This window comes from Nymphaea colorata, chromosome 9, assembly GCF_008831285.2.
Source record: "Nymphaea colorata isolate Beijing-Zhang1983 chromosome 9, ASM883128v2, whole genome shotgun sequence".
Classification (NCBI taxonomy): domain Eukaryota; kingdom Viridiplantae; phylum Streptophyta; class Magnoliopsida; order Nymphaeales; family Nymphaeaceae; genus Nymphaea; species Nymphaea colorata.
In genome coordinates, this window is record NC_045146.1 from 17,947,227 (window position 1) to 17,973,916 (window position 26,690).

The window sequence follows — 26,690 nt, forward strand, 5'->3', positions numbered from 1 at the left end:
AATCTCCTTTTACATGTCGAGTCGTTTTCGTCTCCACCATGCTACAGCATCGCCCTCCAGCAACATAGCCGCAGTCTTGATCTGAAGGTCGTCCCCCACAATGCCTTGCAGATCCAGATAGTATTCCACTTGGAATAAAAAGTTATCGATCGCTCGACTATTCCGAGTTCCATTGTATTTCGCTGGCCTCTGAACGTCGACCATCGTTGGTCGATCCTCACCCCCACCTACAGAGATTTGTCGCTGTAGCGTGCAGTTCTTTATCTGAAGTTCCTTGACTTCAGCTTGCAGTGCAGTCACTGTGTCAGTAAGTGACTGATTCATAGCCATAAGATCGGTCATTTGATCCTGCAGGATCTTCATCTCGTCCTTCATTTCACCGAAGGACTCGGTTGCATTGTCCAATGCTTTTTCATGAGTAGTCACGTCGGTAACCAGCTTGTTCACCACCTCGGCCAGGTCTTTCTGACCCTGGGATGTACCCATCTCGTCAGACTGGGCTACTTTGCAGATTGTATTGAGTCGTCAGGACGTCCTCTTCAATCAACGATCGTCGGCGTGTAGTTCTACACCGACTATCCAATCGCTTCTCCAGATTGAGCAGAACCTGGGGCTTTGATAACAGTTGTCACGAGCTAACTCCTTCAGCCCGTGCAGCGCAGCAAGAACCTGATTATTGTAAGCCTTCAAACCATCGAAAGGGGCGCAAATATAGTTTTAGAAAACAAGTGTATAAAGAATACTTTGTGAATAAAGAAATCTCGCAATGTATTCTACTTGAAAAATTTGTATATCACGAGAAAGATAAGCAAGGAGAATGATCTCAACTTTACTTATATAGGATGGCCGAAGCCGCTTATAGGATTCCCAAGCCGACCACCTAAAACTAAGAATCCCAATACATGACACTTAGACCGATGGGAGGGTACTCCCTTACAAGCAAACATGCGTAAGCAAATGACTCAACATAAGCAAAGGAAGTACAATGCAAAACAAAGCAAAGAACTGTACAGACTCTTAGACATAGGAGAACAGCTGGAGTGTTCAGTTTTTCTTAGAACGTTGAAAAGCAGATGACCATTTCTAAGATTATCAACAGAAAAAAACATTGGGAGAACTTTCTCACTCTCTTAGCTGTAAGAGTACCAACTATATTCCCTTTCCACCAATCCAATGTATTCTCCCCCTTAAAGGGCAGCAATAATTGTCGATCTCTTGGCAGTCTTAGCAGCCCACGTTTCTTTTATGCCAACTTCAGCATTATTGTCTAAATTTAGTGATTGAACAGTGGGGACAATTGAATTAAAGTGAATTAATTGTATATGCATGTAAAACATTGGAAGAGACCAGTGCATCTCCTGCATGGGATCGATCGCTAACATATTGTTATACCTTAACCATGGTTTTACATAAATGATGGACTATTAGAAAGTTGAGCATTTCTTAAGACATCGGAGACGATTTTTAAGATCATTAACTAAAGTTGTGCCCTTATATCAAGAAACCTTTCAATTTTTTAGCCTTAAAGGTACCAACTATATTCCATTTCCACCAATCCCACGTATTCCTTTTGTAGCTTTTGAATACCTGGAACAAAATACCCGGGCATTACAATGCTGGGTACTTGGTACCAGAAGGAATTCTTGTTCCACCTTTTATCTACCCTCATTTGTTTGATTTTTTAGAACTTTGTTTCGGGTATTTCAGTTCCATGTTTGTTTGTTCATAGAACTAAAATTCCGTAGTGAAAAAACTAAGCTAGAAATTATATAAAAGGACCTGATTGTGTAAAAAACCGAACATAATAACGTGTAGAACCTAATAATGTGTAATTCACACGTCTTTTTCTTATTGGTGGCAATGTTCTACAAGACCTCACTTCTTGGTGAAGAATGTAAGCTTCCAAAGCTTCGTGGTTTCTCTCTCTCTCTCTCTTTGATTTGCTTATAAAAACAACCTTTCATGGCGTCAAAAGTGGAAGAGAATAAATAAGCCATCCCCATAACGCCTCTTTAAAATAGCATCATGAACATGAGATATCATGCACATCGTCAAATAGTACGCCTCTATATAGCGCAGGCTTAAATTTTCCCGGCCGTAATGTTTTAGCCCACGTTTTCAGAATCTATCGATTCTATTAAGCAGACACTTAGTGAGTGCAATGTGCCATTGTTTAAGCTTTTTTACTAATTTTCTTTTTGAAATTCATCATTAGAAAATATTCATTTATCTTTTAGAAAAGTACGCTTTCAATATTTTTGCCCATTCATTAACTGATTCAAGGCCAATTCACCGATTCCAGGACTGACTTTTACAGCACCGTTATTGTAGGAAATACAGATCAGACAGAGACGAACAAGGAACAACTATAAGGTATGCTCCTTTCTACTGTTTTAATAGAAAAATGCCAACAAGAGACACCTGCCCCCTTGGTTGCCGTAAGCCATTGAAGTTGTTGAAGAAGGTTTGAGGTTGTCAAAGTACTCATGACAGGGGCCTGCCTACCACTAGGTTGACTACCAAAATCCATAAGACAAGCATTAACAATCTAATCATCCGCAGAACCAGAAAGATATCTTTTTTGTAGAGCGCCTAATCAACTAGATACAACAGCGCAATCAACTACATATATTACTTTCTACTTTCCTCCACGAATTTCTATACAAGGAATTCAGTAAACATATGGCACTCTTCAAGAATGCTGAAGGTGCACATACAAAGATCATTTTCACTTTCGCTGAACAATAAATACATCTTCCCCCAAATGGTCGCACTCTTTACCTTGGTATATGCTGTCTTGGTGAAAGATTTCGAGAGCTGGAGCAGTAGCTCCTTAGAAAGTGTCCACTTTCTAGTGCTGCATTGACCCGTCAACCCCTACAGTTGTCTACGCTTATACAGCAACTGCTCCTTAATAATCTGCGCTGTGTTTATGATTGCATGAAATAATCATGACGGCATCACCATGCCAAGCGGCCTCACCAAAGAAAAACGTGAAGCAGAACCGACCGATACCAACAGCTCCATCAGGATCGCTCCATCTGGACGTTCAATCTTGAGGCGTGGCTCAAAAAGACCTGTTCTCCCGGAAAATTCAAAAAATAGCATGATAATGGTGATAAGTTTACCAATAGGCAAGCATGATGCAGCACAAAATAGCTCTCCAGTATATGCCTACCAGGTGAGAGTTTTTTCCCCATGTAGAGTGCACTGGATATCGGGTTTCTTGTCCAGTGATTGACGGCCAGAAGACTTGTAGGCTGAAAGCCTAGGACCTTTCCATCCCTTGATAACAGAAGCTGTAATTACAAAAATTAAACATTCATCAGCACGCAAAACCATTAGTCTATAAAAAAGCTGGTAAGCGGTTTACTGGCGTGCAATTAGTTGAAACTAACTACTCCAGCAGCTAGCTGGTGCCTGTTTTGGAGTAAATAAATTGAGGTGTATGAGAAACTAAGCATGTCCACATTTGCAACTAAGAGCGAAATCGGAAATTCACTAATCCTACTTCTGATGCCTGTTTTGGATGAAGAAATTGAGGTGTACGCAAAACTTAGTATGTCCACATTTGCACCTACAAGTGAAATTTACCAATCCTACATCTGTCCCCTTGTCCAAACTCTCATATAATGCTCTTGTCAGGTTGTCCCTTAAAAAAAACCTCAGGGCACCCCCATCTTATCCTCCAGGGGAGCATCTCAATTGCTTCAGCCTTTTGAACCAAGACATTACTAGATTTCTCCTGTGTGCCTGGTTAGCATCATAACATGAGAATAAAGATATTTTTGGATATTAACAGCAGGAGGATGCAAACCAAACCACCAAGCTGTTTGAAGCTTGTATAGGCTGAGCATGTTACCAGCATAGGTGTGCGGCTAGTGGATTAGACTTACACAATCCAGTATATTGCAAATCAAAACTCAAGAAACCCGCATTGGAACAGAGGCCAGTTTGTGATCCTCAATCTACTTCATGAGAACTGAAAAATATGATGACTAGAGATAAACTATAACAGAATTGGATTACCTCATAGCTTGCAACATCTTGTGCAAATGGTGCTTGTGTTACTTCACCCACCACATCAGGAGACTGTCTCTTCTCAGAAATAATGGAATGTGATGGATCAGCAGTGACATCACCATGGTTTTCTCCAAAACCACCAGGTGGAGCATCACCCTTCTGAAATATCTCCATGCCATTCAATGTCCTTAAGTAATTTGGAATTTCTCCGGTCCAAGCACCAACATCAGCATTAAATTCTATACTTCCAGCCAAGCCAAGGTCATGTTTAACTCTTTCCATGACAGAGATGCATAAACTTTCCAGCTCCATAGGAGAAAGATCTATATTTGATGAAAATAGTGGCTACAAGGGAAAAACTTAAAAAAGATCAGTAGCTCCCATAACCACATATTAGAACCAGAAAGTTGTACCTTCAGCATCTTGGCAATAATAAATATTTTTCACATAAGTGTCATCATGCTTATATTATACCATGAAGAAAAAAAGATCTCCTTGTGAATCTAGATGCAAGCATGCACCCAAATGACCAATAGGCAACACAACAAGAACCATCCATTATGAAAACATCATTCACGCAAGACAACAATCAATTACAGCATTTTTTCTAGAATAGTCAACATATAATCTACCAATATAAAAAATCGTTAATTCTGATGCTACCTACTTCCTGTATCGCAGCTTCATTGGACCATATATGTCAAGTAAATTTTCCAAAAATGAAAAAATTTTACACAAAATATAGGACAGAAATAAAGCTATAGTCAGCAACAAACTTTTACTGGACTTACCAAAACAGCAAAAGATATTTCTTTTTAGATAGTTGCACAGGGGAGCAGGAAAATATATTTTTTTTAGATAGTTGCGTAGAAAGACCTTGTTATTCTCGGGCATGCTCATACTGCATGAGCAACTCTGTGTGTCTGCTGCTATCACTAAAGACACGATGGCCAAACTGGCAGCCCCCTTAGCAATAATTGCCAAATATCTGAACACACCATTCTTACTGCAATGTCAAGCTGCACCTTATCATAGACGCCCTATCTTCATGATCCCCATCTGAAAGGCATTAATTCACTGTCTACAATATGACTCTTGTGTTATAATTTATAAATTGTCTCAAAATACTGAACTTGCAAATTGTTGATAAAGGCAACAACAGGGTTTTTGGAGTAAAAAAGACCACTTGGTCTCTTTCCTACCTATTGCAGTCCTGGATTACTTTTAGGCTTTATAGGAGTCTAAGGTTTAGGTCCTAAAGGGTGGCAAGCCCCTTTATCAGATCACACAGTGTCAGAAAGTCGACCTGAAAACAGTCTCATCTACCACACCAAGATTTCGGCTCCCTTGTTGTTTTCCATTGACAATTTCTGTGCACATAAACAGTACAAGCATACATTTAAAGATAATACTCATTTGGAAGTAAAAATTGGAAATCTTCATCAATAAACATGCTTAAAATAACAATAGAGCCATAATGATAAACAACCAACATAAAAGCAAGACAAGACCCATAGAATTCAAGTACAAGACCAAACAGTAAACAGCAATAAGAAGTAATAAGTATTTGGAATCATAGGAAATACATACACAAGTTCGGATAAAAGTCTGATGCTCAGAAGTGTCACTATCTCCCACTGATAACACACAAGGTTCAGTAGGCTTCCCATGGTTCGAGAAGCCACGGGAATAGATTTTTCCCAAAGCACAGAAGATAACTGCCATAACTCCAGTGGCAACCATAGCTGATAAAATTTTCCAAATAGAAATACTTTGCTGAAAAAACAGCAAGAAGTTATTTATGACGTACAGTCTGATAGAATGACTGACACATAAAAAAGCACAACCAATGTTAAAAAAATCATGGCATGATCCTATTAAAAGAGAAAAGTACACAAATCATTCAGCAAGCACTACACCTTACTCTTCAGGTTGTTAGAAGATACTGAGTCCACCTTATAGTGGAGATTTTTGTGAGGAACTGTATATGAATCCTCATAATACATATCCAGAATATCAGCCAACTCTACCTGGAAAAAATGAAAAAAAAATTGAATCAAGTATACCCACTTTCCAACCAAACAAGAGATGAACAAAATCTCATTAAAAGATGTCTGTGTATTATTATTTGCAATCTGAAGTCGTGCAAATATTCATGCAATTGTTATTTTCAAGGGAGAGAAAAACAAACTGAAGTATGAGATAAAATAACAACTCAAACAGTTTTGACCAGAATCAGAATCATATGGATGCTAAATCACAGGTATTGGATTGAAAAAAAATATCAGATGTTGAATCAGAAGAATCTAAAGCAGAAACTCAAAAGAAGTTTATGCTGAAGATAGAAAGGTCCATAAAAGAAATAAAAATTGAAGTAATTTTCAGAGGAACCCAAGAAAACCAAACCCTCTCTTTCAAATCATTCTCCAAAAAGCACAAACATTAGTTAATGAAATCATAAATGTTTGTTCACTTTTGAAACATAGAAAGGCAGAAAAAATTTAGCATTAACATCTACCAGTTGGTTCTCGTGATCAACGGTTTCTAGAGTTCCACCCTGAGCTAGTGGCGCATAGATAGCAAGTCACTCACAGTACACCATTTGCAGAATGGACATGCTTCATAAGTCACAAAATAGTGGGCTCTTCTAATCCAAGAAAAAGGTGAAAGACAAAGTTGGAGATAGAACATGTCAAAGTGATGATTAGTAAAACGAAACCCCCGAATAGATTGGCTCCATAACCAATAAAGGAAAAAATTATCTCACACTTCATTTTTGGAGAACATAATTGAAGGGTGAGTAGCATGTGTACTTTCATTGACAGCTTCTATTTTGTGGACAGCATCAGGCTCTCCAACCAATAGCCTCATGCAATAGCTCAGAAAAAGTCTTAAATTTATCTATTTACACATATAACAAATTGAGCTGCATGCACTAGGGAATGTCAACAAAAGATAAGACAAACAATAACATACCATTTGGGAATGGCTCAAACTAATCTCCCACCTATTATCTTGAGACTTTTGCCATCCCTCGAACTTCACATTTTTAAATTTATCTGCATCTACCTGCAACTTGTAAGCTGGCACATACTCTTCGATCAATTTGCCGAATTCAGAAATGTCATCTATTTCCACTGTTGGGTATGCAGGCAAAGGCCACCAAGCTTGTCTCGACTTCCCTGCCTCAAGAACAGAATTCCTCTTATTCGACTCAAGCACTTCTGCGAGCTTCTTAGCATTCCCTGTTACTTCATTATAAGAAAACTGATACAAACATACTGATGAGTCCATGGAGGTGATCTTCCTGCGCTTTTTGAGCCAACCTAATGTTCTTCTGGAGGGCATGCCCCATTTGTTGCCAAAAAAATTGTTCTTAGTGTTTTCTAATGCACACTTACAAATTGCTTCAGCGAGCATAGACAGAACCTTTTCATCTGCGGAGCTAAGGGTGCAATAATTTGGAACCTGAAAAAGTAACATGAACGAACAACTTACAGGCAGGGAGGATGCAGATCCTAAGAAACCACCCAAACCAGACTCACAAAAAGATTCGATAGGCAATTTAGACCATTTTAATACCTCTCTGGGACTCCCCAGCTCATTCATGTCGCGCTGTGTTCCAGGTTGGAACAAGGCAAGCTCAAAACTCCACAACCGCTGAATCACAACTTGCCTGAATGTCATGGCCAGTATGGTATTAGAGGTTGAACCAGATAAGATGTCAGCAGCGAGAGAACTTCTCAGCTTCTTCACTTTCTCTTTAACCTTTCTAGCTGGCAAAAACTGTTGACAACATAGTTTAGCACCTAAAACTAAGCAATTAAGACTAGCGCCTCATGACATGTTTGAATGCAATGGGGTAATGAACAAAAACCAACTTGTCCCATCTTCTAAACAAGTTGGCATTGTGTCTAAAAACCCAACTTATCCTCCTCCTCCGCAAGTTTCTACAAGTGGGAGCATGCGGAAACACCCAAGTCCCCACGGTATCAGGATGTTTCAGCTAATAAATTTCAGCACGTCACGATTGCAGAGAAGTCTGAAGTAGATAGAAAGAGTTCCAATATAAAGCTTACAATGGTTCCCGCCAAACAAAATCAAAACAATCTAAAAGACCTACCAATCTCGTAGAGACCGTGCTGTGCTCCCCGGGGTGCCCAGGAAAGACTGTTTCGACAACCATGACGGACAAGCCGGCGGCGATGTGCTCGTCTGCTGCGCGTCCTCCATCAGCCGAAGCCGCGGCGAGGGCTTGCTGCAGACTAACGTCACCGACCACGGAAAGCCTGCCCAAATCGTTCTCGAAAGTTCGGAGGGCCGGAAATTCATCGGAGTCCAATCTCTCGAGGTCCGCCAACGACGGCACCGGCAGGGCGTCCGTCCCTGACGAATAAGCAGCTCCAAGTACGACAAGCTTCTTTCTCCTGCTACAATTGGTTATAAGTGGTCTCCCTGTAAGTGAGAAAAGTTTCGCGTGGCAAGTGAGGAAGGGGAAGCGGTATTTGGGGACTCCAGCAGAGAAAGGTGGAGGAGGAACAAGAAGAAGAAGAGCGGCACCTCCACCCATGGCCGCCGTCGTTAGTTAGGCCGGCAGCGAAGGGTTTGTAGATGAACTGACAAGGCCTCCCCCTGACTCGGCCTTTCTGGGTCTAAAACCATACCCTGGCCGTGCTCGAACCGGCATAAGGTGCTGTAGCTTGGCTCGTTCATGTTGCCGAGCTCGGAGCTACGCCAACCGCGTTCACATGGACCCAAGGTTGTACTCTGACTTGATTAACGAACAAACGCACTCTAAATAGCGATTGTTCTTCCCGTTCCTGCTATACTAGGAACAGGATGTCTTGTCCTTTAACATTCCCTAGAAGTACAGGAGCTGGAATTAAGGTTGTACAATGATTCGAGCCCACTTGAGGTCGATTCGAACTGTCCCAATTAAGCTCAAGTTGCCTGTACATGAATTAAGCTCGATCTTAACTGAAAACTCAAGCTTATATTCGAACCAGTGAGTTTGAGTTATATGAAACCGACTGATTAAATGCTAGTAAGCTTATCCAGGTTATCTTTTAACAAACCTAAAACCAATGAAAGTGATGAGTCAAGTGGGGACTTGGTAAATGAACTTAAATGAGTTGAGTTCGAGCCAAAACTCAGTCTATTGAGTATCGAATCAAGCTCAAGCTGATCTTGTACAGCTCGACTCAAGCCGAGCAAGATATGAGTCGAGTCGAGTTGAGCTGCCCCATCTCGACTCACGTCATGTACAGTGTTACCTGCAGTACCTGGAATCCCTACATATGTGTGTCCTATTTAATGTTTCTGTCCTAAATGTTCCCACCTGTCCTTAACCCCATAACTTATATTCCATCTTTTAATAATATTGTGTGTGTGTGCTTGGACAAGGCTCCCCCCACATCATTTAAGAGGGGTTGATTTATGAAGATTTATGAAACTCACGACTCTCCCATTTTGAAGTTGGCGTTAGTATTCATTGCATTTATGCACTCTTGAAATATAGTAAGAAACTGGGTGTTTTCACCATCAAAGGGGCGAAACAACTAGTTGTTGCTCAATGGAGGAGCCAAGGTACAGTTGGCATGGGCTTTTGTTCCACTTCAATTTTATTTTTTTAAATTTACATGTAAATTAAAAAAAAAAATTGTTTTATATAAATATTTTAAAAAATGATATTTCAACCTTAATCAAAATTTAGAAACTTTAATTTGACACACCTCATCATGCAAATTTTTTCAAAGCACATTGCCGGAAAAGGCATTGATTATCCAGTAAGCAAAGAATATATGTATCAAATCATCAATCATTAGTCTTTGGCATTCCTTCCCACACACTTAACCCTCCAAACATTCTTCATTATAAGGTGGTGCGCGCTCTCTGTGACATTAATACACTTACACTTAAAGCAAAAGGCAAGGCAATCATAAATGCCCACTAACGAAATTGCACTAGTTATGGTAGCTCTAGCGAAATTTGGTTCTAGCTAGGGCCACCCTTTATTTAAAGCGTACATACCTGCCCTTCACCCACTTTCAAAATTCAAACCATACATCATCTTACTTTCAATACTTAAAGAGTGGATCCGTTTGCCAAAGAAGAAGAAGAAAAAGAAAAAGAAGAAGAAAGAGGCTAGAATGAGTACAGCAAGGTTTATCAAATGTGTCACAGTGGGTGATGGTGCAGTCGGCAAGACATGTATGCTCATATCTTACACTAGCAATACTTTTCCGACGGTAATGTCCCGTTCCATCCCCATTCTTTCTTCTTTCATTTCCTAACTTCACGGTTTAGTCATGCTTCCTTCAGTTTGCCTTGGTCTTCATTAGTTAGATTGTTATTCTTCTCCCTTTTCCACAACAAAATATTGTTGAGTTGTCTCATGAATCTGTCCAAAAAAATGATGCAGGTTTACGAATTAGTCTTACTTGAATGTTTAGAGTCTGATTCATAAGACATTCACTTGATGTTGTAAATAGTTGATATGGATATGAGATTTTCTGTCTCTAACGTCACAAAATTGGCCTGAGTATCTGATTTATTTTATGTGTAAGAACAAAATATTACTTTTGTAGAAGGGAAACTAATGTTATGTGCTTTGAGGTATCCTCTTGTTACGATTTGCATATGAACCTTATTGCAGTTTGTTGTTGGAAGATATTAACTTGTTTGTTTTTGGAATACGTGAAAAAAAAAGGATTATGTGCCAACGGTGTTCGATAACTTCAGTGCAAATGTTATTGTGGATGGAAGCACCGTGAATCTCGGACTTTGGGATACTGCCGGTTAGTTTTCCGTTCATTTTAAAGAGATTTTGTTCTCTAGGCTTTTTTTTTCTCTGTCGCATATCCCGGACTCGCTTGAATATTTAACTTTGTTTTTAACGGTTTTTAGAATTACCAATATCACACCCAATAGGAAAAACTATTAATTAAGGCATGCACTGTTCACATGTGTTTGTCCCTCACGCTTAGTAGTTGGTCACATCCAGGGTTCTCTCTCTCTCTCTTTCTCTCTCTCTCTCTCTCTCTCTCTCTATATATATATATATATATATATATATATAAAAGAATGAGAATAGTTTATGGTACTTTTAGCAACAGCAGCACCATCCAATGCTCTATATATATATATATATATATAAAAGAATGAGAATAGTTTATGGTACTTTTAGCAACAGTTTATGACACTTTCAGCACCATCCAATGCGGGAGACATGTCCCTCAGTATATAGAATAAATTGGGAGGTCTATGTTTGATTGGGAGCTTAATTATCTTTCACTGGTATTTTGGCAGGCCAAGAAGACTACAACAGGTTGAGGCCTTTGAGCTATAGAGGTGCTGATGTCTTCCTGCTTGCCTTCTCCCTCATCAGTAGAGCTAGCTATGAGAACATCCATAAGAAGGTAAAATAATTTCCATCTCATTTTTCCTGCTCAGATGCTGAACTTTCTTCTGCTGTCCTCTAACTTCTATGCTGTGGTTAGATTTGCTGCCTATTTACTCAAACAAAAAAGCTTTCTTGTTTCTCTCTCTCTATATATATATACTTACTTTCCAATCACAGCTACCTGATGCATTGTATTGAGTGTGTGTAACTAAACACACTTCCCGATGCAATGCATCAAATAGTGTGCTGTGAGAGGCTGAATGATTTATCGATCCAAACTCGGATTGAGAGATTTGTTGCATCAAACAGTGTGTTGTGAGAGGCTGAATGATTTATTCATCCAAAGTCGGATGGAGAAATCCACAAATCTTTCTTTTATACACAACCACTGGAGAAATCCACAAATCCTTCTTTTACACACAACCACACACAATTGGTTTCTTTTAAAACAATCTCTCTTTTGTTCTTTGGTGTGCAGTGGGTACCAGAGCTGAGGCACTATTCTCCTTCCGTTCCAATCGTCCTTGTGGGTACAAAGATGGGTATGCTCCAAACGGAAAGCCGAACCTCCCTGATTCTCTCTCCCTTGAAAATTCAATGTGCCATGATCATAGGGGTGAAAATGCAACCATTCTTAAACAATTGTTTGCACGTGGATCGGATTGAGGAAGAAGTTTTCCTGTGTTTTTGGTCGGACCAAATTTGATCGGAATCTGAATCTCCATGAATTTGTCTTGTCTAAATCCAATTATGTTGCATCCTTATTTGCAAGTTGATTGGATTCACCGATTTTTCTTCCAACTGATCATGGTAAATCCAGATCTGATTCAACATGTATTTAAGTGATCCGGATCCAATCCCTTTTGCTCCTTGTTACATGAAAACTCCTCCTTTTCAAAATTGGATGATGAATCACGTAAATCTGGTGCAGATTTGCGAGACGACAAGCAGTTCTTCATGGATCACCCTGGCGCTACACCAATCACCACTACACAGGTTAGTCCCTAGCTCTCCCATTTCCTTATCTTTGATGAGTTTGGGTCGGCTGCTCGCGTCAGAGTACCTAGATCAAGAAGGATACATTATATGCTTGGCCCTCTTGGAAATCAAGAAAAGTAGGTTACCATAAGTAAAATCATAATAAAATTAAAGGCAGAGCGAGAAATTTTTTGTTGCAGGAGCCAAACTACTATTTCAAAATTTTAACAATGGCCAAAATAGACATTTTCAATTTTTTTATATATTAAACTATTTTTTTTTAGATTTACATATAAATTTTTAAAGTTTTTAAAATCTAAGGAGAGGCCAATTCACATGACTGTACACATAAAGTTTTTTTTTTATGAAAATATCGATTCACATGGCTGACTATCTAGGTGTATATACATATTTAGAAGTATGAGTTGGAAATGACCCAATCTATTTGAACTAAACTGGAAGGGTGCCCTGGCATGGCCTGGCCTGGTCATTTATTAACGAACTAGGGAGCTGGCTTTATTCAGGTCTTTAGGGCCTTTTGACAAAATGTACGGTTTGTAACTGTTTCGTAAATATGTCCTAAAGATTGAGGCAGATTCATGAAACACTAATTAAAGTGTTTTATAAATCTGTTCTAATTTTTTTAACACTTGGGGTAATGACAAAGCTAGTGAGGTAAAACCGAGATACGTCAATTGCTCTTTGAAACAAATTGGCCATGAATTCCACTGGTGACAGCATTGAAAGACTCAAAACCAACTTGTATGCCACAGTTTTCACCAAGGTCTTCTTGTGGCTAAATATTTGACAGGGTGAAGAATTGAAGCAGCTGATAGGTGCTGCTGCTTACATAGAATGCAGCTCTAAGACTCAGCAGGTATGGATGTACACCATGATACCTATATTCTAGTTGCTTATGAATAGTCATAGTTAATCCTGATACTGGTGATAACACAGCCTGGGAGTTGATTAAGGCTTACTGCACAATAATGCCATTGAATTTTCACAATGCATTTTGGAGAAATCAAGATCTCCAAACATCGTGTTTTTATATTCCCATATTCATGTCGAGGACTCCTTTAATATTTCCATTAACATCACTAATGGCAAACTATTTGTATCTTTTTGCAGAATGTAAAGGTTGTTTTTGACACTGCTATCAAAGTGGTTTTGCGACCTCCTAAACAAAAGAAAAGAAGAAGAAAGCCAAGATCCTGCGTTGTTCTTTGATTCATTTTGTCATTAAGATCGAAACCTGCCGGGCTTCTTAGCCTTTTCATTTTCATCTTTGGGTTCCTTCATTTGGATACTTCAACCTGCAGAATGCAAGTTTAAAACTGCTTCAGGCGAGGAAGCTTGGCTTGTTCCAGTATATAATTTGCGTTCCTTACTGAATCATGCATGGCACCTTGCTATGTTCATTCCATAATGATTTACAAGGCCCAAAAATGAAAACTATGTGCGCTTTTTAGCAAAAAGTATCTAGATAATGCCTGTCTCCAAAAGAAGTTTGTTCTTGACTCAGATGGGAGAAAATCTTTTGATAATGAATCGATAATAAGAATGAATATATTTTACATTGATGGGTACCCCTCAAATTGAGAAATTCAAGTCATTTGATGGTAAACATTCTTAATTATTATCAGTGCAACTTAGATACTTTGCTACAAGATGCATGTAATACTTAATTCATTAACTTCAGCTAGATGGTTGAAATGCCAAAAGACCTCAATTTTGGAGATCGAAAATTCAGATCAATATCTGTCAGGTGTTTCTACAAACAGGATATTGATGATAAGTTGACGAAGTAAGAAAATGCAAAATTTATTGGGTAATCAAATGCCTTCCAAGCAATCCAATTGAACAATCTTCAACATCTTTCCCAAAGAATTGCCTTTTCTGAGGTGGATTCTTCATAAGATCAATTACAACAACCTTGTTGCTTGGGAATTGCTAGCTTTTATTCTACATCACCCATTTCACCATATTAAGAATGAACAAATATTTGCTTGCTCATGATAGATAGACGAAAATTAAAGCACCATTTAACAGCCATTATGTTAAAAGAGAATTCACTTCTTCTTGGAAGCACAGTTACATGTGGACTGGTGTAGGCCCCTACATGCACCAACCCATCTAAAATTTCATCGCAATGAAACTGTATCAGTTTTCCAGCTACATGACTGTGCTGTCACCAAACTAGGGCTGTACATTGAGTCGAGCCAATGCAAGCTCTACTCAAATTCAGTTGGTTAATCTCGACTCGAGCTCAACTTGTTTGTTAAACACATTGAACTTAAGCTTAACTGAAAGTTCAAGCTTATAGAACACGACTCGATTAAGCTTGGATAAACTTGTTTAATCTAAATTATTGACTTTTTTTTTTCTAAACTTAAAATAAAGAGTATCAGGTTAAATGTGGAGTTGGTAAGCGAGCTTGACGAATCGAGATCAAACTGAACAAGATATGAGTCAAGTCAAGTTCAAGCTCGACTCTGCTTATGTATGACTGCACACCAGACCAAGTCAGCGACTCAAATGCCTCTCAGCCAAAAAATTACTTCCACTGATTTTCCCATGAACAGTGATCTTAGAGGCTAATGTGGCCTGCTTTTATAGCCGCACTTTCAACAGTGTCCAGTCAGTCACATCGAGATTTGCGTTATATTCATATTGGTGCAAATCTTGGTGACATCCAGATCAAAATTCAACTAAAATGCGAGAAATCTTTATTTTTTAGCCCGTGTTCTAAGCCATTTTCTTCGATCGACCTTTGGGTTCAACATTCGAACATCTACTTCGGATGTGGCTTCGGTACCAGATTTAGAGTCGGCCTAACGTGAAAGATCCTAGATAAATACTTGTATTGAAAGGTCAGACTAAGGAAACCGAATTCTGATTAGAAGGCAAAGAAGAGCATTTCCTCCGGTGAGGACTCCGCCGATCTCTGCTTGAGAGAGAGAGCCAGAGAGAGACGCCTTGGTCCTCGATGGCGGCTGGTTCGCTGCTGCGCTCGCTGTGGCGCAGCAGCCGCAGCACAGGGGTAACGGCCGCACTCTCCCCATCCGCCCCTTCCTGGTGCTTCGGCAGGAGGTTCTCGGCCGCCACCGCCGCTTCGCCCGCGCTCGGGTCGGAGTCCTCTGTCTTGGATCCCAGCCGGATAAGAAACGTGGCCGTGATCGCCCACGTCGATCACGGGAAGACCACCCTCATGGACAGACTGCTCCGGCAGTGCGGCGCAGACCTTCCCCACGAGCGCGCCCTTGACTCCATCAGCCTTGAGCGGGAGCGTGGGATTACTATTGCCTCCAAGGTCCACACCATCTCAATTTTTCTTACCTCACCTCCTCTTTTATTTCCGTCTTCTTTCCAATCAATCTGCCTTTATCGTGTCTTCATTATTTTGAAGATGGTTTTTAAAGATGCTAGACATGGCATTGGGTTTACTCTTAACATGAGCTTCACTTTCAGTGCTTCTTACAGTTCAAATGTTTGGGTACCGGTAAGGCAGAGCTCCGTTGTTGGACCTTTGAAGGTTTTTAGAGCTCTGAAGACCACGTGTGGTTTCTTTGTTATCGCATACATTTTCTGCGATGCCCGTGTACAGATTATTTAATAACTGTTTGGATTTGCAGGTGACTTCAATATCATGGAATGGAAGTGAGCTGAATATGGTTGATACACCAGGTCATGCGGACTTTGGTGGCGAAGTATGTGTTCCAACGCAACGTTTTAGCTGATTGTTGTTGTGGTTGTAGCATCTTGAGCTATGAACTGGGTATTTCCCTGTATAAATGGATTGTTTATAATAAAATTGCCAGGTTGAGCGGGTAGTTGGCATGGTTGAAGGAGCAATATTAGTTGTAGATGCTGGTGAAGGTCCACTTGCACAAACAAAATTTGTCTTGGCAAAAGCTTTGAAATATGGACTTCGTCCAATTCTACTATTGAACAAAGTAGATAGGCCTGCAGGTACGAGTGTATATATGTGACTTTCTTGCTAATGCATTTATCGTTGCTTGTTCATCGGATCTTACAAGTGGTTGCGGAGGCTTACCATGAGAAGTGCAAAATGGCGGGGATGAACCATTCCTGGCTCCAACCATTCTTGACCTGACCTGCCTCTTGGTGTTGCCTTTGATTCATTACGCCATGGTGATTTGGTTCAGTTAATGGGCATGTGGCGATGTTCCACATATGGCATCTAGACATCGTGTTATTCGTTACACTTTTTATATTGCATGCGCGTGCTTGTTATATAATTAGTATAAGACTATAAGTTACTTTCCCGGGCTATGAATATGCACTGCCGCTTCCTATTGGGCGTCCATTAGGCAACTCAACTGTGCTCAACAGTGAGCCTTTTGTAAATCTATCATATTCACACCTTCAAACATTTTTGCTGAACTATCTACGTACCGGGACAGGAATGGGCATCTTCATTTCAATGCCTCCTTTCTTATTGCTTCATTTTTTTTTTAACTTCAGCCTAACGAGCCACTCTATCATGAACACAGTTCAAGAGCCCAATGTTTCAGATCCCTTGTTTTTGTGATGTTTTATGATGTTGAGGATGTATCTAATAGATTTGATTATGTTGAGGATGTATCTAATAGATTTGATTTTCTTTTTAATGACCTGTGGCTATGGTGATCGTTGATAATGATAGCATGCATCTTCACTTATGAGTTATGGTCCTGCTGCTTACAGTTGTTATTTTAATTTATTTTGTGTATCTTATTGGTGCAGTATCTGAAGAGAGATGTGATGAGGTAGAGAGTCTAGTGTTTGATCTTTTTGCAAATCTTGGTGCCTCAGGTAAGCACAGAGGTTTCCTCTTTCTGTACTCTACGTTGTTTAAGGAAATTATCTAAATCTCCTCTAGTTAATCTCCTCGTCAGTAATAAAAGTAAATTCTTTATTATAGCTAGAAATGCATGTTTTTTACTGCTTGGTCATATGTTTCTGATGAAATTTGTCCTTATGGATCTACAAGTGTTGCCATTGGTACTGCATTGTCCTCTTGGTTTGTTGTTGATTTCAACTATGCTATTTAAGAAGAACGCATACAAGGAAGCTCAGGCATACACTGAAAGGAAAACCGAAGTTAGTTTTTGACAACCTACAGAAAATGGGAAATGCATGAACTTATTGTTTGAGCAAACCTTGTTTAATCTGTATTATTACTCTTGAGATGCCTCAAACTTTAATGATTACATTCTTTTCTGTCTTAACGCTGCACAGAGGAGCAGCTGGATTTCCCAGTTCTTTATGCATCAGCAAAAGAGGGATGGGCTTCGTCCAGCTTTGTTAAAAATCCACCTGATGAGGCTAGGAATATGTCACCACTCCTGGATGCGATCATAAAATTTGTCCCACCACCCACTGCAAACCTTGAACAACCGTTTCAGATGTTGGTAAGTGATTATTTTGGTTGTTTAAGTTGATTTGATTTCATAATTTCTTCAATTTTATCATGCAATGAAGTATTTGCTTCACACATGCATGAAATTATTCTGTTCTTATACTTAATGGCCTGATAAATTCTGGCTCATAATGCTGGCTGAGCCAAGCCCATTATAGGTGGCTTAGGATGGAGATTAGATATGTTGAAAACTTGAAATTCAAGATTTTTAGAGGAGTCTTTAAGCTTTAATTACTTACAGTACGAGTTCCGCCATGTTATATGAAACTTCTTGAGAAAAAAATGTTTTAATCTCTTTGACATATTTGTAGTCCATATTATTCATTTGTTGTACAGTTCTTGTCTTTAAAGAGTTGATTCTTCTTTGTTCTTTCATGTTTGTTTTGGTTGAGACAATTCTAGTGTTTGTGTGCGACCTTGTAGGTTTCCATGATGGAGCGTGACTTTTACCTTGGTCGAATATTGACTGGTCGAATCTCTTCTGGAGTTATACGTGTGGGTGACAAAGTTCATGGTCTTCGGAAAACAGATTCTGGGGTTGAGAAAATTGAGGAAGGCAAGGTTTGCTAAAATTTACATTGTCAAAATATGTTAACAGGCTTTCTTTTCTATGTCTTGAGTCTTGACTATAGGTTTTCCTTTTTCACAAATTTTCTTCTGCATCATTGTTTTCTGAATCAACGTGATTTCTTTTGATTAGGTTTTGAAACTTATGAAAAAGAAGGGTACAAACCTAGTGCTGATCAATAGTGCAGGAGCTGGTGACATTATTTCATTGGCTGGGTTGACTAGTCCATCCATTGGTCACACAGTGTCGAATGTGGAGGTAAAGAATACTTCATCCATTTATATTCCTTCTTTTCTATAATTATGTTTAGTGTTTGTACGTAAAGGTAGGCTGCACACATTTGTGGCCACATTTTAATATTGAATTTCTTTTAAATAATAATTACATTTTATTTCAAGCTTTGCCATTGTAAAATATCAGAATCTTTTAGGCAAACTCAGTAGACTGAATCTAATGCTCATACAGGAAGCACCCAAGTCCATAAGCCAAAACTAAAAGCAACCAAATCCACAAGCAAAAAGCACAAAATTGAGTGATTATGCAGATGCAATTCTAATTCCTTTTCAAAGAAGGGTTCAAGTGCTTCAACTAGTTGTGTCAAATACATGTAGCAATGTGACATCAACCTTTGGAGCACTGAGTGGATGTGGTTGAATTCTCTGTAATTAAGATAGTTGATCTTACTTGAATTGTGCTCTTAATTTTTGAAAGGAGCTCACGCTTGGTAGTTGATACTTGAAAGTGGGTAGACTTTAAGTCTTTAACTTGATTTTCTCATCTTAGAGACTGCAATAGCCAAGTCATCTAATTCATTCAGAATATCCTTTTCATAGTGAGGTTTTGTCAAAGCTTCATCTGTAAATAGAAGGTTGGGATGATAAAGAGATTGGTCCTTGCTTGTTCAGATTTTGGTTTTATTCCATTAAGGAATTGAAAGCTGTCATTTTTGCACTTGATGTTGCTGGATTGGGTAGGTTGTTATCAGTCTCCAAGTAGGCCAAAGAGGAGAAACATAAAGAAAGATTTAAACTTGAGGGTGACTCTTAATAGAAAAGAAACATATATTTGTAGAAAGTCATCAACACTTCAATCACAGTTTAGTTGAGCAAAGACATGTAGTCCTAAGCGATTCAAATCTCTTGGCTCATCAGTTGCTGGTGGTGGATCTGGAAGGAGCACAAGGATAGGGTCTTCAGGGCCACTTCTTGTCCTTTTGCCTGCTTTTGCTTTCGGCTGTGGAGCAATATTCACCTTGACCTCTAGCTAGGCTGCTGCTTGCTTTCCACCACTGATTAGCTCGCTCTCTCTCTCTCTCTCTCTCTCTCTCTTATGCATGTATTTTGCTCGTCTTTGTAGCCATATTTGGTAGGCAAAGCTTTAATACCATGTAAGCATATATCTGTGGGACATGACTACCTAAAGGAATTTGAGATCAGATAAAAAGAAAATAACTCTGCAAACTAAAAAAACAAATTCGATTTATGGAGACACCTAGCACAGGAGGTTGTACATAGGAAAAGAGATTAGAATGCACGATAGATACAAGCGGGGATTTTTTTTTTTTTTCAACTGAAAAGCAGAGGGATGAGGGATGTACCCATTTCCAGTGCCCAATGGCCAGCTGATCTTTGATAAATTTCATAGCAAAGGGGATATACGTGTGTAAAGCAGATTTCTTGGGCCAATCACTTTGTTGTGTAATATTTATAGAATTCGTAATTAAAAAGGAGGTGGTCACACCACTATCACGAAAAAGAAAAAGTAAAATTGCATAATTTGGAAGGACCTTTGCAGCTGCTAGATTATCCTTCTTGTAAAATATTCATATTATCTTTTCAAAATTTTCTTGGTTGCTTTTGATGGTGCCCTACTGGTTATGAAAATTTGTTTGTCTATATTCTCTTAATGCTAGCATTTTTCACTTTTGTTGCTTAATGGATGGAACCTTAATGTGCCAGTAATTAATCTGTTGTGTTGGTTAAGTAATCGAACATTTTACTGACAATAGAGTTTGACCTTTTTTCTTTTTAACTGGTGGTTCATGTCTACCAGGTGATGACTCCTTTGCCTACTGTCGAGTTGGACCCTCCGACCATTTCCATGACATTTGGTGTCAATGATTCTCCGCTTGCTGGCCGTGATGGGACTCATGTAAGTAGTTTTTAAGAGAAATTTTCTGTTCACTAATATCTAATTTTTTAAAGCCAATTAAATTTAGTTCTGTTATGCAAGCCATCTTTTCTTGAGATTTTTTTTCAGTAATAAGTAATAACTAATTTCTCATATGAATGTTACTCTTCATTTGATTTTTTTTTTCTTTGCCCTCGTGCTCTTATTCCTTAATTCAAATTCACAACTGCGATTTTGTTAATTTCAGGAGTTATATCATAAACTTATTCTGCTATTACTGAGGCTTCAGTGGTTTTAGAGGTTCTTTATTCCTAAAGTCAACCAGTAGTCCATGCATGCATATTTTTTTCTAGTTCTTCAAGTCGTCTTTACTGCATGTGTTCACTCGCGGGAGTTCACTTTTCTGATGCTCTCACCCTTAACTCTAGATAGTAGTGTTTCCATTCTTCTCTGATAAAATAGAGTTTGAACTGTGGCCGATGGATTTTATAAATGCCTAATATGCCTTCATTGATGCTCATGCTATTGGGTGCTATTTACCACTGTCTGATGTTGCTTTTTATGGACATTTTACGGTATGGTGGATAATGTATTTAAAGAATTGTAGTTTAATGTTCTATCTTTTTATTTAGTGGGCTTCTAGCCTTCTTGGTAATACCCTTATCACGATTCACACCATTAGTGCTCTTCCCTGGTGATCTGTATATCTCATTTTTCTGCAATAGCTGCATGTTAAAGGTAACCAATAAATGGTCCGGGCCCTGGCAAATCTTGTCCACTTGTGTCTTCATTGACAAATACAGTGATAAACTGGACTGGCTTGATGCTTTCTGCTGTTGATTAAAGAACTAGGGTGTGTGCATTTTTTTCATGTTCTGCTGCTGGATGCATTAGCTTGTCTGAGTGGTTTAATACAGCAAGATAAAATTCATTCTTTTTCTAAAATAGATGAGGTTGAATGTTGAATTTGCACTTTGATTATATCTACATTTGCAGCCATGATCCTCTTTCTGTTTCAACCCACTTTAAATATGTTTGTTCTACTTCAACATATGGCATCCTATCTTTCCAAGTGAACAGTTGGTTCTTGTGACCATTGGATTATTTTTTAATGTAAGCAGGACTTTAACAAACACAGATGCACATATGTATGTGTATGTTTGTATATTAGGGCAATCAGTGGGAGCAGCTCAAACACAAACATACATGTAACTGTGATGCTAATGATTTATGAAAGAAATTTGAATTTCAGTGTTGAAATTTTACAGGTTTCATTTATCTATTGACGTCCATATGCTCCTTGCATTAAACCATTGACCACGTGATCGTTGTTGTTTTTGTCCTCTCCACGTGATCGTTGTTGTTTTTGTCCTCTATTCTACCCTACTGGCTTTTGTTTGTTACTTTTTCAAATTTTGGCGCTTAATACTTTTTTGTTATGCAGTTGACTGGAGGGAAAATTGGGGAGCGGTTAATGGCTGAGGCAGAAACTAATCTTGCCATAAACGTTCTCCCAGGCATTTCTTCTGAAACTTATGAAGTTCAAGGGAGGGGCGAGCTTCAACTTGGTTTGTGCTTTAAAAGTTCCTTGAGTTAATCTTTTTGAAACAGAAAGTCTTTACTTGTTAGTACATTTTTTTTCCTTTTTAATTTTATATTAGTTTTTTGTGCTTCTAGCTCTTGTATGCTGCAATGTTGTCTACCATACATGTAACTACTTCCAAGTTCCAAATTGAACACAGGTATCTTGATCGAGAACATGAGGCGTGAAGGGTTTGAACTTTCTGTCTCACCACCTAGGGTCATGTGAGTTCATAATTCATCTCTCTATATGTCTAGGATGTCAGATCCTACAAATTTTTGCACAATTTGATGTTTCCTTGCTTAGCTTTGATGTTTCTATTCGTGACATCTAAAGGATAGAAAAAAATGGAATAGCTTGAAGAAAGGTTAACACTAAGAGCATAGAAAATCCCTGTATATGTATGTATGTATGTATATAGGTTTTCTATGCTTTTAGTATTAAAATTTCTTCAAGATTTTCGTGTTTTTTCTTGGGTTTGTTCTGTTCTTTAACAAAATCCCATTCATTTTATTGTTGGTCCAGGTATAAAACTGAGAATGGTGAAAAACTTGAGCCACTGGAGGAAGTGACTGTTGAGGTATGTAAATTTCATTTATTAAAGCGCATTCTTCTACATGTTTATATGTATGTTTTAATCTTAGTAAACTGAAACAACTTTCAGATTAATGATGAGCATGTAGGCCTTGTCATGGAAGGTTTATCACATAGAAGGGCTGAAGTCACGGACATGGGCCCCGTTCCAGGCAATATTGGCAGGACAAAAATGACTTTGACTTGCCCCTCAAGGTTCACATCAACTTTTTCTCTACATCTAACCCCCGTTCAGCAGTTAATTTATTGTCTTCTAAAAAAATCAGTATTATTTTGTTAATTAATAGAAAAACATTGTTTGCCAGTTCAAAACTTGAACTTCCTGGGGGTCACCTTTCCCCTTTATTTTGCATTTCTTTAGAAATTTGATATCTCGTGCCTGGAGAAAATTTAACCTTTTTCCTCGTTGAATGCCCAAGCTATTTGGTGGATTATATAGTTTGGAAAAGTAATATTTTAAAGTTTTAAACTTCTTTTAGTCCTTGAAGTTTTTGTCCCCTTCTTTTTAGTTCTTGACCCATATTGCTCATTTTTATTTTTTCAATACCATTGGATATTTCATATCCTGTATGTTTCTTGTTCATCTTGGAAGCTGACAGTGATCAAATCAACTTTTCAGGGGCCTGGTTGGGTACAGAAGTGTCTTTAGTACTGACACACATGGCACTGGATTTATGCATCGCGCTTTCCAGAGTATGTGTATTGCAGTTGTCAATTTATCTTGCATGGAAGGCACCGTATTATCTGGTTTATGCAGTTCACATGTTACAGATATGTTTCTTTTTTGGTGCACATCTATAAAGAGAGCAGGATATTTCTCTTTTGTATAGATGCAATAGTTTTCCATAGTTATTTCCTTTGTTGTTTGGTTACCTTTGGTGGGTTCTTTGCATTTGTAATTTGAATCATTTTCTTCTTTGTTCACATTTTTCTGTCAGAAACACAAACCTATTGCTTCTTTAGGCTTGTCAAAAATAGCTTGCTGTGAGTTCATAGAAGATTTTTCCATGGCATAGTTTCTTTTTGCACTCTGATGTGTCGGTGTTTATCTCAAGATCATTGCTGTTACCTTGCTGACATCATCTGTTGCTTTTACTTGATTAGTAGGGGAAGGCATTTACTTTTTGTCAATTAGATGAGACATTGATTGGAATTATTTGATATTAATTCATGTCTCATTGTTGGCTTTGTGTTTTTTTTTTAGTGTACTCCAAATATAGGGGAGCTCTCGGAAATGTCAGAAAAGGAGTGTTGGTACGTCTCTTCTTCTGGTGTATACTGGTCTAGACTCTAGCCTACCTTCAGTCTTTCTCTTAACAATGCCGCAAGAACTTGGCCTTCCAGCTCTTTAACTCCTTCAGTCTAATGAATTACATCTGTCTTTTGAACTTTTTTTTTTCCTGCAGAAAAGGAAGAAATGTATTCTATTACTGTAAGAGATTTGGTTTGATTATGATAATTTTATTTAGGAAGTAGAACTTCATTGTGGGTCAATGCTGGATTTGGAGCTGAAACCTGACTTACCACTAAAAAGCTGGATTTATTATTGGGTTTATCTTGATCCCATCCATTTTTTTGCTGCTTTTGAACTATTTTTGTGTGTGTGCCAAATTGATTTGGTCAAAGTCGTAAAATTGTGCCAAAACCTGCCTAATGTGAGTTACATTTGGGTGCATTTGACTATAATTTTGATTCAAAAGTTTCATTGATTGTTGAAGGCCTATTTTAATAAAAGCATTCATTGATGGGGCATTGCATAGAAGGTACTGTGAGCTGACTCACTGAGTCACTGTTGAGCTCTGTCAGGGTTAAACACTATATGATGGCCAAAAAGAGCTTGATTCTAGTGATTCCTTATCCATTAGAAAGTACGTTATTATAATCAATTGCAGCATTTAGAGTCTTAGACCTTTTTTTTCTTCAATACATTCGAGTGGATGGAACACAAAAAAACAGCAGAATAACTGCTTGGGGCGTTGTTGCACTTATCATCTTCAACATACGTTTACTTGTTCTTCTAAGCATGATAACCATCCATGTGCCATAATTTTACATCATGTCAATTTTGATGCCTGTATAAAATGAAAAATGAAGCATGACTAAAATCTTCTAATCAACAGGTATCTGTGGGCAATGGATCTATTACAGCACATGCACTCATGAGTTTAGAGGCTCGGGGAACTCTCTTTGTGATGCCTGGCATGGAGGTTTTCTTTCCTGATTGCCTTAGTTTCTTAAAAAAAATCACTTAAAAAAAATGGTGATCTATGGACGAGTCATGTCAGAAAAACTACGTGTGTACTGACTAACTACTTTCTGTTCACCCAGACTTACGAAGGGATGATTGTTGGTGAGCACTCACGGGATACTGATCTTGATGTGAGGAACAAGAGTCATACTTTTATACATAAATAGGTCCAATAACATTCATATGGTGCATCATGATATTTTCTTTGGCAATGAATGCAGATTAATCCTGTAAGAGCAAAGGAGTTAACTAACATTCGATCTGCTGGCAAAGATGAAAATGTGCGGTTAACCCCTCCTCGCCTGGTATGTTGCTTCCAATCTGTTTCTATAATGACATTCTTTTATACTCCTTCACAGAAAATCTCCCTAGATGGTAAGTCGGTCTTTGTCACTTTTCCAAATATGAAATATCTTGTGGGAGAAAAGAGAACCATGTGGAAAGTGAGCTTCCTCCTGCATCCCCGAGTCCAAACACCTTTCCCATCATGCCTCCCATCATGCCTAGGGAGACAGCTTCCTGAAAGTTACCGGTCCAAATGAGCTTGACCCAGGGAGCTAAACCCCTGGTGTAAAGTGGCGGGGTAGCAACTTGACTCAGAATCTTCATCAACACCTTTCATAATTCTCCTGTTACAAATTACAACCTACTCTCCTTGTGCCATGAGAATTATCTTGTGTTGATAGTCATCTAGCTTGGATCTTTGCGACATGCTCTGCAAGCTAGGATCCTATACGCCTTGAATATCAGGACATTTAGTCCAAATGAATCTTATTAACCGGCATAGGGGTTCATGTCAACACAAGGAGAAGCTGTCTTTTTTCATCAAGGAGCTCTTTTATGGTCCATAATGGAACCCATGGAGGAAGATATATGTCTCGACTGTACCTACTTTCTTATTTCTATTCTTAAAATAATTATGCAGATGACTCTTGAAGAAGCTATCGGGTATGTTGCAGCCGATGAACTCATCGAGGCAAGTTGTTTCTGCATCAAAAGTTAATCATGCCCCTTTTCTTGTGTGGATTTTCTCGTCAATGATATGATTCAATGTTTGGATGGACAGGTTACACCAAAAGCAATTCGCATGAGGAAGAGATATCTTGATGCTAACAAGAGAAAAGCAATGCGAAATAAGCCCAAAGATTAGAAACATCCGCAAATTCTAAAACCCACTTTTGCTTGTACTACAAGGCAATTGAAGCTAGGTTTTCATTATTGTAACGTTTCTATTGCTTCTAAGCAAGTTCCGGGAAATCTTGCGGGAATAATACAGTCAAGCGAAAGGCATCCATTTTTTTTTGTAATTATAGAAATAGATGAGAGGTAAGGAGAAGTTGTAAGTTAAAGCGGCAGCATTCTATTTATCCTAGTTTGCCATGAGCACACGTTTGGTGCTTGACTGAGCTGCGGTGTCATGCAAATTTCACAATGATATTAGTGGCAATAATGCATTTGCTGGATAAAAAGAGGGCTTCTATTCTATTCCAACAGGTGTTGGTTTATCATGCATGCTTCCAGAAAGGAAAAGTTTTTTTCTAGAAATTGTTCCGACATAGACCTGCTGGAGAATCTTTAAGAAATTATTCACTACTCAGAAACCTACCTCTGGTCTACAATGTTTATTGTTCAGGAACCTGGACTAGCCTTGGAGACGGGCCGTTGATGGCCACGAACTCCTTGCGCTCTGGAGGATTCTTTTTGTCAAACGGGACATATTGAAAGAGCACGGCACAATAG

The 26,690-nt window shown here is 38.7% G+C and overlaps 3 protein-coding genes across 4 annotated transcripts; 2 read left to right on the top strand and 1 right to left on the bottom strand.

Annotated features, from left to right (window-relative positions):
• Positions 1-2,605: 2,605 nt before the first annotated feature.
• LOC116261165 (uncharacterized) lies at positions 2,606-8,661 on the bottom strand. Of its 2 annotated transcripts, none has more exons than XM_031639795.2 (8): positions 8,147-8,661; positions 7,606-7,809; positions 7,000-7,491; positions 5,943-6,053; positions 5,614-5,799; positions 4,030-4,368; positions 3,179-3,299; positions 2,606-3,077 (listed from the first exon to the last, which is right to left on the bottom strand). In XM_031639795.2, exons 1-8 carry the CDS (start codon positions 8,591-8,593, stop codon positions 2,950-2,952), a joined length of 2,028 nt encoding a protein of 675 aa, XP_031495655.1. In that variant the 5' UTR covers positions 8,594-8,661; the 3' UTR covers positions 2,606-2,949. The 2 variants fall into 2 exon arrangements, with proteins under 2 accessions (XP_031495655.1, XP_031495656.1); XM_031639796.2 differs by having other exon boundaries at positions 7,606-7,699; positions 8,147-8,279.
• A 1,412-nt stretch (positions 8,662-10,073) lies between these two features.
• Positions 10,074-13,798, top strand: LOC116260514 (rac-like GTP-binding protein RAC2). The gene is made up of 7 exons (XM_031638934.2): positions 10,074-10,271; positions 10,733-10,820; positions 11,332-11,441; positions 11,904-11,967; positions 12,357-12,421; positions 13,215-13,280; positions 13,535-13,798. The coding sequence occupies exons 1-7, from the start codon at positions 10,173-10,175 to the stop codon at positions 13,631-13,633; spliced, it is 591 nt and encodes a 196-aa protein (XP_031494794.1). The 5' UTR covers positions 10,074-10,172; the 3' UTR covers positions 13,634-13,798.
• A 1,475-nt stretch (positions 13,799-15,273) lies between these two features.
• LOC116261283 (uncharacterized) lies at positions 15,274-26,435 on the top strand. The gene is made up of 19 exons (XM_031639973.2): positions 15,274-15,716; positions 16,039-16,113; positions 16,225-16,375; positions 17,153-17,221; positions 17,648-17,820; positions 18,252-18,389; positions 18,529-18,654; positions 20,449-20,547; positions 21,971-22,094; positions 22,269-22,332; positions 22,634-22,688; positions 22,773-22,897; positions 23,322-23,395; positions 23,907-23,956; positions 24,823-24,909; positions 25,031-25,081; positions 25,172-25,255; positions 25,876-25,926; positions 26,017-26,435. Exons 1-19 carry the CDS (start codon positions 15,393-15,395, stop codon positions 26,098-26,100), a joined length of 2,004 nt encoding a protein of 667 aa, XP_031495833.1. The 5' UTR covers positions 15,274-15,392; the 3' UTR covers positions 26,101-26,435.
• The last annotated feature ends 255 nt before the right edge of the window (positions 26,436-26,690 follow it).

What these genes read in the sequence shown, in the direction of transcription:
- LOC116260514 (XM_031638934.2), top strand. Translation starts at nt 10,173, where the DNA reads ATGAGTACAGCAAGGTTTATCAAATGTGTCACAGTGGGTGATGGTGCA. An exon ending in CTAGCAATACTTTTCCGACG is followed by an intron (nt 10,272 to 10,732) that starts GTAATGTCCCGT and finishes TGAAAAAAAAAG; the next exon opens with GATTATGTGCCAACGGTGTT. An exon ending in GCAGCTCTAAGACTCAGCAG is followed by an intron (nt 13,281 to 13,534) that starts GTATGGATGTAC and finishes ATCTTTTTGCAG; the next exon opens with AATGTAAAGGTTGTTTTTGA.
- LOC116261283 (XM_031639973.2), top strand. Translation starts at nt 15,393, where the DNA reads ATGGCGGCTGGTTCGCTGCTGCGCTCGCTGTGGCGCAGCAGCCGCAGC. An exon ending in ATGCGGACTTTGGTGGCGAA is followed by an intron (nt 16,114 to 16,224) that starts GTATGTGTTCCA and finishes TAAAATTGCCAG; the next exon opens with GTTGAGCGGGTAGTTGGCAT. An exon ending in ACTTTGACTTGCCCCTCAAG is followed by an intron (nt 22,898 to 23,321) that starts GTTCACATCAAC and finishes TCAACTTTTCAG; the next exon opens with GGGCCTGGTTGGGTACAGAA.
- LOC116261165 (XM_031639795.2), bottom strand. Translation starts at nt 8,593, where the DNA reads ATGGGTGGAGGTGCCGCTCTTCTTCTTCTTGTTCCTCCTCCACCTTTC. An exon ending in AAGATGTTGCAAGCTATGAG is followed by an intron (nt 3,300 to 4,029) that starts GTAATCCAATTC and finishes TTGTAATTACAG; the next exon opens with CTTCTGTTATCAAGGGATGG. An exon ending in GGGGAAAAAACTCTCACCTG is followed by an intron (nt 3,078 to 3,178) that starts GTAGGCATATAC and finishes CCGGGAGAACAG; the next exon opens with GTCTTTTTGAGCCACGCCTC.